A 13,685-nucleotide genomic window follows, 5' to 3' on the forward strand; every position below is an offset into this window, starting at 1 on the left:
AGAAAACAGTGGAAAAGCAGTTAAATCCTTATAAGCATCAATTCTACAGTATTAACAGTATTTTTTTTACATATAAGTAAATTATACATGATGTGTATGTATGTCATGCATACTAAATCTACACCAAGCTTGTTGGCATAGATTAAAGGCTAAGCGTTCTTCAGCTGCATTTTAGAGAAAAAGTCTTAAGCTCTTTTGACAAAGTAAGAGAAGAAACTCTTTTAACACAGTTCCTCGTATCACCTTACTAACTAGAGCCTATGTGTTTGGGGAAGGAACACTGTCACCAATTCCTCCATGTTTTTTTGCAGCCATCTTTTTCTGTCTATATTGCTACAGCATAGACTTCATCTCTTCAAAAAGCGCCCAGGATGCTAATATAAATGGTTAAATTTAAAGAAATAAAGCATGTTTTGCAAATTAAGTTGACATCAATTTTTTAAAAAAATTGTTACAAAGTGCAAAAAGCTGTTTACTTAAATATTCAGTTAATAATCTGGTGTATTCAGTCTGCAAAACTGACAAATAACCATTAATTTGGATCGAATTGTAACTTGTGGAAATTAGCTGGCAAGGAAAGAAGGCTGATGGTGCTATCACTGCTAATGCTAACTACAATCTGGAAACATTCTTTATATTTACCTACATAAGCTAATCCCTGAACTTACTCAACTCTGACTTGGTGTTTTCTTACATAATGTCTTCTCTACTTGCTTTAATCAATAAAATCATCAAGAACATCCCTAAAGGTATTTTCTTTTTCTTTTAGAAGTAAAACAGTTTTGAAAATAAATTAATTGTCAGGTTAAACAGTAATGAATTAGTATGTTATAGCAAAAACTTGTTTTTTTATGTAGGCTTTCTGGTTCATTTATTTTAAATTTGTAAAGTTCCAGAGATAAGATATTAACTAAAAATTAACCTGAACGCTGGTGTCCATCATGCTATAGCTTTGACAGCAACATCAGCATATTGAAATAATAATAATAATAATAATAATAATAATGGTAATTAACTTAAATTGCAATATAAAAAGACTGATGGGCATGCGTAAATATCATTGCATATCTACTGACCTGATACACACATCTAGAAAATATTGCTAAATATGTCAGAGCGGCAAAGTGAAAAAAGAAAAATGCAGGAATACTAAAAAAAAAAAAGGAAAGAAAGGAAAAAATTGAGAGAGAGTACACAAAACTGATGTCAGGGAGATGAGCCGATTCCTCTTAAACAGCAGTAAACTTCAGTCCATATAAATGGAGGGATACTAGTCTGAAATAGATTAATGATTAGTTATTTTTACTATCAAAGTCTTTTCAATATGGGCACATACCACTTCACTGACAGTACTAGTAGCTGCAGTAGGTTTCAATTTTACCTCCTTCCCAGGACTCTGAATCTTTCAGTTTCCTGCACTATGTAAACAGATCCCTTTTAAAAACGGCCTTGCATCTATAATTTGAAAACAAATACAAAATATGACCAATGACACAAGTCCTGTTGAGTTCAGGGTGTCTTCCTGACATCTGCTGGGCTAAAGTGTCACTGCATGCTTGAAGCAACAATGAGTTATTAGTTTATTGATCATTATAATTTCAAAAAGGTATTTCATTCAGTCTGGAATGAATTAATCTTAAACTTCAGTTCTTCCACAATGCCTCAGATGACTAGGACTGCAATATTTCTCATGTCATTGTTAATAAACTCATGGACTGATTGTCCTTGCAGCTTAAACAGCTAAAACAATATAGACAGATTGCGTGACATGTAAATATTCTATTATTACCTAATCTGAAATGTTATAGTGAATTATTTTGTTATGGAAAAAAGGTTTACATAGAAAAATATAATCATCAACTACTTTAATGTTGAAGTTTGTGTGGTATATGAAATGGTATGAAATTTTAAAACTCACCTGAGAACATATGAGGGCCGTAGTAGACAGGGATAGCCCACCTGGTTGGCAAACGAGAAGGCATCTTCCTGTGATTGAAGCACAGCACATATTTCATGGTGTTATAGTAATGCCAACCTATAGATATGAAACATATATGCATTTTACAAAAAACACATTTTAGGTATGTAAAAAGTAAGATGTAAAAGATTACGATCTATTAATAACTAGCTTTCAGAATATTATATTATATATATGAATTCTAATTCTTCTCATCAATTTCTGCTCTATTCGATTCCTAGTTTGTTTTTTCAAAATAGGAAAAAGGACAGCCTAATATTTAGAAAACAAAATCATGTCATGGCCTGTTAGCTTTTTGGTTCTGTTAGGTTCAGTTCTTGTTAGACCCCCCCATCCAAGTCTTGTTTTGTTTCCTGTTTCACTTGGTAGATTTTTATTTCTTTGTGTATGCAGTTGTTTTTACATCCTGCTTCCCTATAACACCTGATTTTTACCTGCTGATTGTCACCTGGTCCTTGTTTGTCATTAGTCCTTGAGTGTTTAATTTGCCTGTTTCCCCTTTAATAAATCAATAATATTTTTCTGTATGCCTGTCAGGCTTTGTCATTTACTACAGTCCAGTCTTTTACTGTGGGCCTGAGTTAGTGTCATACATGTTATTTCAGTCTGGGAAGTTACAGCTGGGAAGGATTACTCTCCCCTGTTTCAACATCAAAGCATAGCACCCTGTTAGACTGAGATGTATTGTTTTTCTAGCCTCATATTCGCATTGGAAACCGGCTTTGTTGTCAGCTTTCTTGTTCACATGCATTGCTTGTGTTCTATGCTTGTTATAGGGGGATTCCACTAGAGGGCACATTAGCGAACACAGACTGGACAAAGTTGCCAAATTTGTAGGGTGCAGACAAAATGAAAAGCATGGTGACAATATGTGAAATTAACATTTGGTTAATTTTGACATCCCAGCAAAAAAAAAAAAAAAAAAAAAAAAAAAAAAAAAAAGCAGTAGTACCATAGGCGGTATCAAGGCTTCTAAATCAAGAACACCATGTTGTGTCTTTGGAACTTTCTATTACTTTTACAACTGTCAATCCTCAGACATTAAATATGGTCATACTGGTCCCAACACTGCCTCTAGCAGACTTTTTAGCTGCTTTTATCTTTGTTGTTTTTTTATTTGTTTTTGTCTTTTTTAAAACCTAAAAACTTTTTTATATATATTCCATTAATAAAACATGCTCATAAGAAGAAAGAGAAAAAAATAACAAGGACATATACCTTGTTAAATACCATATAATACAAAATATACTAAAAGTCTTAAAATGTAGTACAAATATTGAAACAGTTACAAAACAGTGTTCTTGCTGTTAGTGATGAAATAGCATATCGCTGCTGTCGGGCGCAAACCTCCTATCTCCAAAACTGTAATTTTTCAAAAAATTAATAAAACTGTATGGTTTTGTAATAACTGGACATAATGTCATCAGACTTGGCTTTGTGTTTTAAATTATATATCTTTGGTTAAATATTTGTAAAACAACAGACAGACATAAGGGGTGACCAATGGTACTGATTTATGAAGGAAAACAAAAATCACGAATTTTGGACATAGGAGGTTTTTGCCCGACAGCAGCTATATGTTTGGTATCTCAAATGTTCCAGGACTTGCATCAAATAGTCCAACAAATACAGAAGACTTAAGTCTATAGTTTGACAAAAAGAAATGATTAAAAACAGTTCGATCATTGTCCTATCTCACGTCATTTACATACGTTTTTCAGTACGTATTTAGGGATGTATACAGTCATTTTAAAAGGCAATGTAATTAGAGCCACTTTAGATTATAAAAAGTGTTTTTCTGCATGATCTGGTTCCTTGTAGTATTAGCCAACCCACCCTTTTTGGCTTCATCTCAATTCAGCCACATATTTTGAAAGCCTAAATTAAAGGTGCAGTCCCAAAACTGTGAAGAACAAAACAAATCAAAGAAAAGTAAGAATCCAAGTGCATATCAAATTATTTCCATTTTCACGTTTTACACCTACCCACACAGTTTACTAGAGGAATGAAAGAATGAAGACATGAAGCTGTGAAAGGAGACTAACAGAAAAAGACTTTATATCCTCTGTCCTCCTCCTCATCATCATCATTATCATCAACGCTCTTTCTCCAAGCTCCATCTCTGCTCAGGACTAAGCCTTTTTCTCTCAATCATTACCCACTGTTTACACGCCAGGTAAAGTATTATTTATAAACAAAAAATAGCTACCCAGAGCTGCAACAACCATCTCCCGTGGCTCTGCTGGAGGTATTCCAGTCCATTAAAAACAAATCTCTTCAAGATTGACATGGAAATAGAATGTGTAGATAGATATGTGGAGAGACACTGAACATATCTGTGTGTACTAGATAATCGCATCTCAGTGGCAACTCAGTGCATCAACAGCAATAGTTAAAGAGGCATATTTTAGCAGCGACTGTAGACATCCGGCATTTCAGCACTACCTATTCCACAGGGTTTGCTTCATTCACATGGAGCCGGAATCAAGTTAAGACACCCAAATACAAGGAACATACTAAAAAATAAACGTGAGGACAAGGAGTGAGGAGTTTTTTTTAACGAGTGGGGGTATAAAAAGTCTAAAATATTTATTTTTATCCATCTAAAGCAATATTTACTGACAAACCAAAAAAGATTACTTTTACACCCAAATGCAGGCAACAGGAAACTGTCGTTTTCTGGTTGATGTTATGATGTTTACTACTTTAGCAAAGTTTGACTTGAATTTTTCTCCAAAGTAAGCCTGTATGACAACTATTCAAGCTGTTGCATGTAGTTTCTTCTGCTTAAATAAAGCGTGGAAAAAGAATGAAAAATTCTCGGTGAATTCATAATTTAAACAATGTGTGGCTAAAAGGCATCATAAAAATCTGAGAGCAACTTAAATGCTGTGATGCTATACTCTTGATATGCTATGCAACTGAGTATAATCTCAAGCTGACAAAGGCTACTAAAGTTCATCCTTGGTGCTCAAGTTCTGCCACAACGCACCTGCATACTCATACATTAAAGAGCCATGAGAAAATATGTTTATTTTCTCAGAATGCATATCACCAGTGTTGTGCACAAACAACTTCAAAAGAACACGTTCATTGAACACATTGGTTTTTCTGTGAACACTGAACTGAACAAAAAATATTTGCAAATTAAAAAAATTAAACTTGAACTCGTTCAGATTATGTGAGATCCAGCAATGGTCATTGCCTACATTTCCCTGGGGCAACACCTACTTTACACTACGTTACCCATGATGCACCGTGAACTCAGGCGTTACAAACCAGGAATGCTATGTGACAACGCCGGTGCACTCTGGCTCTAAAACAGCAAATGCAGGTGAAAAGCGAGGTGCTGCAGACACAGTGTGCATATCAGATGCCTCATCTGCTTCTGATTATTTACAGGAAAATTGCATACTTTGTAAAGATAAAAACATTTCTGTGCAAATTATGTACATCAGCTTCATCTACTTCTCATTTGAAAAGACGTGAAGCTGAAGCATCTGTCCATTGTGAGAGTGTATCTTATAATATTTCTACATTTGGCATATTATAATTTTTTTGCTTTAAAAAATTGCTGTTTAACAAAACATTAACTTCTCATATTCTGAAAATTGTTATTTTTGTCCCTTTTCCACACATCTGTTCCACATGTGATAGAGATTAAGATCTATTCATTTATCCATTTTCTGTACCGCTTAGTCCATTACGGGTCGCGGGTAAGCAGGAGCCTATCCCAGCATTAACAGGTGAGAGGCAGGGTACACCTTGGACAGGTCACCAGTCCATTGCAGGGCCAACACACAGGGGACAAACAACTATTCACATTTGCACTCACTCCTAGTGAGAATTTAGAGTCATCAATTAACCTAACAAGCATGTCTTTGGACAGTGGGAGGAAGCCGGAGTACCCGGAGAGAACCCACGCATACACAGGTAGAACATGCAAACTCCACACAGAGATTCAAACCGGCGACCCTCTTGCTGTGAGGCTGCGGTGCTAACCACCACACCACTATGCAGCCCTCGATTAAGATCTAGTATAATTGAATTCATTGCAAGACACACCACTTTCATTGCTTTTCTTTCTCTCATTCTCACTTCTAACTAAACAAAATTAAACAAACTGAACTTTGAACTAGTTCAAAATTGAAATGGTGAACTATGACCATGAACTATTCACTTTAACCTGTCAGCACTGAACTAGTTCATGAGAAGCATATGACATAATAAAATATAACTGTATGTATATTAACATTTCAGTGATTTATACTGTTTCCTCTCACCAGTGTGCTCAGTGCCCTCCACGGGGCTTGGGCCACCTCAAGATCATCTAGGATACTGGAGAAGACGGAACGCTCTTCAGCCCGGTCAATCTGCAGGGGGCTTGTCCCCAGAATCTTCACTCCATTCAGGTGCAATGGGATGGCCAGGTTGTTGGGAATCTGACCTCCCACTGACACAATGCTACCAGAGCAACCCTGTAAAATGAGCAGAGGTCATACAGTCAGGTACAAAACTACAAGAGACAGTATGCCTCCCTTCCAGAGAGTCAAGTTAAATACTGTCGGTTAAAAACTGTTGCACCTTCCAATCGCTCTGACCACCAATCCCACAGTGAAAATATGAAACAAAGATTGTTGGTTTAGTTTGTGAAATGGGTTAAGCTGTTACAAAGGGAGATGCTTGTGATATGACTGGAAGAACTTAAATCAGTGTACATCATGCGGGCTTCAAGTTGGATAAAAATTATAATAGTTTTCAGCTCTGCATTTAACCCATCTCTAGATGCACTAAAGAGCACTGGCCTGCCATGTTTTGGGGCCTGTGGAGCCCACAGTAGTTCACATCTTTTGGCACCCAAGCCCACTTTTGTAACCACTGGGCCACCCCCCTAGGAATGATACTCAAGGCAAGTAGTAGTTATTAAAATTATATACAATATTACAAAGGCGAGTAGTAATTATTTTAAGGTTACAGTGTCTCTAGGAAATGAATGAGTCAAGGTTTTGTTTTCTGAAATCATGGAAACACGACTGTGTGTGTGTGTATATGTGTGTGTATATATATGTGGCCAATTGTGTGTGAGCCATTTTATAACTGCATGCAGCCCATTTTCCTGTCTAGGTGATTCAAGGGGATGCTGTTTCCATGGCAATACCAGGTTGTATCTCTTCATTATTCATGGGCCTGCTCTCCTGTTCCTGTCCAGGGTTTATCTCCATTCTCTAATGCTGTATTTATCCCACACACACATATACAGAAGCATGAAAGGATTGTAGCTGTAAGGGAATGATTGATTGTTAGATTATGTCCCTGAACAAACAAACACTTAATCACACTGTGATCCCATTGCAACTTTAACTGGGTTGCAATATCTTTATAGGGGAGAGTTAGTGGACGCCAGTATGCAAAAAAACAAAGAGAGTCACCAACACGTGTACATGGGAGAAAAATTAGAACGATAGTGTTGTATGTAATTAACATTTTTAGGTAGGAATGACATGAGATGCCAGTTTACATAAAGATGGTATGAGTGAGAACTTATTATTTGTATTTATGTTAAAATTAATTACTCTCAAATAACTTATTTGAACAACAGTTACCCTCTCAAATAAAGTTGGTGCTGTTTTTGAAAAACAAGAGCAAAAAAGAAAAAAGAAATAAATAAATACAAGCCGAAATGCAACAAGTATGTGAGTAATGAGGTAGTCAAAAAGCTGAAAAATAATAATAATGAAATAAAAAGTTCATCGCCCAATGTTTAGTTATGGGTTAGACAGAAATGTGAGCTTTGTTTGGCTGCTTTATAATTCTGCAGTATAAAGCAGCACGATTAGCTGTGTAAATTAATATAAGCTAAGAAATCTTAGATATTGTTGGTCATCTTTTACAAGATGAAGATGCTGAGCAGAAGACGGGGGGGGGATTATTTACTTTTTGTTTCTTCTTCTGATTTGGATCACTATAGCGATATCAATCAGCGTGAGTTTGCAAAGCACTGGAGAAAAAGCACATGAAACCCGTTAACTTTCTTGGACTACCCAGTAACTATGTATTGATGTTTTTTTGTTTGTTTTTTCTACAATGTACAGGAAAACAAAATGAAATTCAAAATTTCTATATCTAATTTACATTTAAAAAAACAAAAACAAAAGATAGCACAGCAAATAGTAGTGAAATGTCCTGACCTCCTGTTGAGTGATGTCAAGGATGCGCTCCAGAGTCAGCTCTTCAAAGTAAAGACGGTCACACTCATCAAAGTCAGTGCTGACTGTCTCAGGGTTGTGGTTGACCACCACTGTCTTCTTGCCCATTTTCCTCAAGGCTCTGATGCTGGACACCGCACACCAGTCAAACTCTACGCTGCTGCCTGATGGATCATAGCAAGAGACAATATGAGCAAGCTGACCACAGAATAGAGGTCACAGTTGCTTTACAATTACACAGCAGTATATTTAACATTGACAAAGGTTAGTGTGATTTACAGCAAAATTTAAAAAGAAAAGTAACAGAAGAGGGTGAAACTCACCAATATGATAAGGCCCACAACCAAGAACCATAATTCCTTGATCTTTAAAGTCCAGATCATGCTCCTGGTGAAGTGGATAGTTTAATAAAATTTTTAAAGATGTACTATTGAGAAAATCTGTTATTTTTAAGCATGGGGGCAAAATTACACTTATCGTTCATTTAAGTAGTGATGTAAATTGCAAACATATTTGACAAAACAAATGTTAGGTGTTTTAATTGTATGTAGCATACAGTCAGTGATTGGATTTAGCATAAACATGTTATCCACAGAAATAAATATACATTGGTCACATATGGTGTAATCCAAGGTTGGTGTTTCTTCCACATACCTGGCCATGATAAGTACAGTACAGGTAGTTGGTCATTGCAGGGTACTCTGCTGCTAAAGTGTCAATCTATAACAAGGGAAAGTAAGATGTTGAAATGGGTTATTTTTCTAATAAGAGAGGAATCGCTGCATTTCTATCTGTGGCTTATCTAGATAAGTAGAAATCCTTACAGAATTTCAGGATTTCTGGTTCAAGTGTAAAAAGAGAATATTAAAATTGCTAGACTCATATGCTAACTTCTGCTTGCTCTCTAAATATTTGCTTTACTCTCTGCACAAAGAAAAGAATAGGGCATGTTTAAAAACCAAAATTAAAATTAATATAAAAGATTTCATTGCTAAAAGTTGCTGATAAGGTATTCCTGAGTCAACTCTATCCATGGAAACACAGGCAATGTGTGTTACAGGCTTTAAAGGCTCCTAATTTTAACCAAAAACCTTCACCTTGTTACATTAAGATAAAGTATGTGAATAACAGAAAAAAAAAAAATGAATAAGAATGACGTTTTAAATAATAACGCATCAAAAGCAGAATTTTAGGTTATCTTCAAAGAGAACATTTACAAAACACTCAGTTTGAATTTGGCTATGCACACAACCTCCATTAGAGCACTCATCCCCTCATGCTGAAAAGCTTTGTTTTCAGCCCCATAATTACAGTCTGTGCCATGTTTGTATTAAAATGCTCATTTTTATTTGTGGTGAAAGGAAACTACTATGCAAGTATGTGTACTGAACAATGTGTTAGTCAATCTGACTTCTGCTCACCTGTTTGACCCAAGGTCTGATGCCATGGCTGAGCCTCATCTCTCTGGATGCTGTTTCACTGCAGCATAGAATCTGACCAACCTGCTTGTCTGAGAAGCCGTGCTGCTTGGCCTTCAGGAGCAGGTCCTTAGGAACTGTGCCACTGCATCAAAAACAATATATTGAAGCAGCCCTTCCATTCAGAACTGCATAGTAGTCTAAATCCAGCATTTAAATTTGATTACATTTGTTTTAAACATTTAAAAAGACAGTTTTACAGGTTCTTTATGCAATTTTAAATCTTTTCATGGGATTTAACCCAAAATGGCATTATGCTGGCAAAAAAAAACTAATTTTGCATCTAATCAGAAGTGGTTTCATCAAAAACAGCCAGAAATCTGCAGCAAATCATCCAGCAAATTGTCATCATCCCCCAAGCCCATAAGGAAATTCATGCCTGACATGAATGCTATAGTGAGAAAAATGATGCCTTCCAAGACAAGCATACAAACAGACAGGTTAATTAGAATGGTTTCCTCCTGTCTGGCTCCCCATACATGCCTTTACATTTTCAAGTCTATTGAACAATGAGGGTGAATCCAGTAAGTGGGTCATTACTGGTTCACTTACCCCGTGTTGTAGACAGCAGGGAATAGCTCCATGTGGAATGATCAATACCAAATTGACAAAGCGTACAGTTGTTACAAAACCAGGTTGGCGAGAGCAACCACTTAAAAGCCATTTTCATCAGTAAGACTTTATGGTATGCTGGGATGTTAGACATAAAAACCACAGAAGAAATCAATTTATCAAAAAGTGAATTAAGACTAAAAAAAGTCAACAATTCTTTTTGCTGCAAACACACTAATGCTTGACACCACTGTCTTCCTCAGAGTTCAATTACTAAAAACCAAGAAACCAACTGTGAATAAACACATCGTAACTTAACTAATGATGGACACATTAGTGTAATTTGTACACCTACTGTTGACTGTACAGTATCTATAATAGCTAGAATAACACCTTGCTGGGTATGGCCTCATCTAAGTGTCAGCTAAAAATGACAGAAGAAACTGGAAATAGACAGAGATTTTAAGGTAAGGACCCTACTCCATACTCTCAAAAAACCTTGTGTCCTTGCAGTTCAGTTCAGTGCAGACTGCAATGAGCTTTATGTTGGGAAAACCAAACAACCACTGAACAGATGGATGGCTCAACAAAGGAGTGCCAACTCATCCGGCCCAGGACTCAGTTTTCTTAATGATAGAAAGCAGATGTTGAGGACCACAATGTGGTATTCACATTAAACCATGTCATGGTATTCATGGCATCGAATGTAGGGGAGAGATGATGTCTCAGTCCTCCTAAAAGTTCCTTTCCTTTGACATAGATCGTCTTTAGCACTCCCTGCTCAAACCAATTGTCTTATCAGTCCAAGATTTTAACATGCTATATTATCATCTGAAAAACACAACACATAAAAGCATTTTCCTCATAATATAACCAAGTTCCTACAGTAGAGACCACAGGAAAGAATTCAATTGTTAAACCACAAATTGCTCTTCTTAACGTGAATTATTTATGACTTTAAAGCATAACAATATTGCAAATATCAAGTGTGCTTTAACTTCCAATGCACATGGTTGGGCTGAGAAATAACAAACCCCTAGAAACAAAAAAAGAAGACAGATTCTGAGGAGAGAAAATAATTTTGTGCTTCAAAAACTTTGTTGTCTTTTGTGCAGTTATCATGTCTGGTGTAGCAAGAAGGGAAATAAGGGAAATATTTTGCACGCCAAGAACCTATGTGCACACACCGTGACGCACAAATAAAACATGAAGTACACCAAAGGTTTGTGGTGCATGCCAGAGTGTTTGGATAGACAGAGGAGTAAGGGGGTTGCTGGATATTCCCACATGCACTCATAGCAACACAAACTAAACTAAATCATTTTAATCTTATTCTTAAAGTTATCCTTGATAATTCCCACTTATTTAATTCTTAATCTCATGTATCTCTTGATTAGCTTTTGCACGCATCCTAATACTAAATAGTTTGTAATTACCTCCAAACTGAGAAGTATCCTCCTGAAAACAAGATTTGGGGGAAGTCTTTTTTATTATGTCAAATTATTGGAGGTTTTCTGAGGCTGCATCCAAAGGGGTGATGATGTTTTGCAAATGTGCACAACTAGTCTGGAAATTACTTTTGAATATTATGCTTGAAGCATGACATTACCTCGAATCCAGTTGCACACATTCATGACAGAATCAGATTTTCAATTGGAAGAAAAACAGCAAACTACAATAAGGATTATAGCCGTTTGGTAAATGAGAGATGTGCACGACTTACAGACCAGTCCAAACATTTGGACAAGAGTTTTGTGTCAGTATGTAGAGACATGGTGCTGTTTACAGAGCTGTGATAAAAGAACAGCGCAGCCCCTTTAAGGAGGAGCTACAGGGGGGAGAGAGAGATGCACAGCAGATCACCTGGTCCAAAAGTGCAGGTCTGATTCAGAGCAAGGACGTTGGAGCAGAGAAAGTTAGCTGTGAGAAACTATCTCTTCATGTATTTGCTAAAAGCTTTAGCAATAAACACCACATAGCTCTTCTAGTTACAGCAGAGTCCCGTGTCTTCTTCACCACTGCTGGGTAAAATAAAGAGAGTTCACCCCGAAGCTTGCTTCGGCTTCAGCCCAGGAGCCTCGTTGGAAAGCAGATATAGTTTCCTGAAGCTCTCTATTCCTTTCAGTGTAAAATGACTTTCTCTTTTCACAAATTTTTCTAAATATTGCCTGGCAGCAGGTTTTGATTTGCTTTAAACTTTACAAGTAAAATATTGTAATCAACTATTTAATTAAATTATTCAAAAACTGTTTTTGATGCACAATTAATGGATTTGATGATTCTCTGTATTTACTCTTTATTGCTCTTTTCTGTAATATGAAAGGTGGCTGTGTAAAAACAAATACTACCCCACACTTCAATACAACTTGTAATGTATGGAAGAAACAGTTTTATACAAGGTACAATGCTCTGTTTTCTAATGAATTCTTAACTTTGAGAAGCACTGCAATTGTTTTAGGTAATTTTAACTTTGGGTCATCAATATGAGATTGTGTAGGAAATCTTCCTGGATTCAACAAAATATTTGAGGTTCTTTTTTTAAAGAAAAAATAACAGTGGAATACATTTTGCTTATCTTAGCACAGTCATAGTGACTTCTAAAATACTAATTTATTTCAGCTTACTAGCTTTCTTCAGGGAGTCATACAGACTTATTGGAATCCTTTCATAGTGGATTTGTACCTGTTAGAAATCACCACCTGTAATGGAATTTCCCATCAGGAATATTCCCTCCACAGGAAACTTAAAATAAATAAATGAATGCATGCATGACTACAGATACAGCAGAAGATTGCATAATTAGGCCCAAAACAGTAGGGAAGTCAAAACGAAAACATCATAATGAATAACCACTCTAATGACAAGAAAATTCAAAAGAAAGAAATTAACATGATACCAATGAGCTGCAACCAAAGACACTTTTTCTTGGATACATCTGCAAAACAAAAAGAGCCGACAATCTGAGAAACTGGATCGGATCACTCATTTCTTATAGTGGCTCTTCAAATAGTCATGGTGGATAACAGGCACGCAATGGTTAACGTGCACTGCCTGAAGAGAATTTCACAATATAAGGACATTTAATTCAATTGTATTTTTAGCAGTGCTCGATCGTCGACCAAATCACCTTTTGCACCCTAATTTTAAATAATTTCAATTAAGAAAATATATTTTGCAATATACAACCTATAAATTACAGCAACACTGTTTTTACACAGAGTGTGCTGATCAGCAGAGCTTGAAGCCCACCTGCATTCAGCTGTATGCTCCATTAGTTTGACAGCAGCCTAATGTAGCGTTTTCATCCCAAAGTCCACTGATGCACAAGTGGAAACTACAAACCTCCACATGTGTCAGGGTGTTGCAGTGGGTGCCCACTGGATGGTTAGCCATTAATTATTAAACTGAAGAGTCAGAAGAGAGCAGGAGGTAACCTGTGGCTGAAACATGATAATTCAACAAGGTTTTGAT

At 36.3% G+C, this 13,685-nt stretch overlaps 1 protein-coding gene across 1 annotated transcript in view; it reads right to left on the bottom strand.

Moving 5' to 3' along the window:
• Positions 1-13,685, bottom strand: part of cps1 (carbamoyl-phosphate synthase 1, mitochondrial) — a 70,500-nt gene that overhangs the window by 37,907 nt on the left and 18,908 nt on the right. Inside the window, exons 22-27 of the mRNA XM_042002751.1 lie at positions 9,606-9,747; positions 8,839-8,904; positions 8,508-8,571; positions 8,167-8,348; positions 6,262-6,456; positions 1,919-1,986 (exon numbers count right to left, since the gene is read on the bottom strand). Of these exons, the coding sequence (XP_041858685.1) occupies positions 1,919-1,986; positions 6,262-6,456; positions 8,167-8,348; positions 8,508-8,571; positions 8,839-8,904; positions 9,606-9,747 (717 nt within the window). The remainder of the gene's footprint in view (positions 1-1,918; positions 1,987-6,261; positions 6,457-8,166; positions 8,349-8,507; positions 8,572-8,838; positions 8,905-9,605; positions 9,748-13,685) is intronic.

The sequence above is a fragment of the Melanotaenia boesemani genome, chromosome 12 (genome assembly GCF_017639745.1).
Source record: "Melanotaenia boesemani isolate fMelBoe1 chromosome 12, fMelBoe1.pri, whole genome shotgun sequence".
NCBI classification, from domain to species: domain Eukaryota; kingdom Metazoa; phylum Chordata; class Actinopteri; order Atheriniformes; family Melanotaeniidae; genus Melanotaenia; species Melanotaenia boesemani.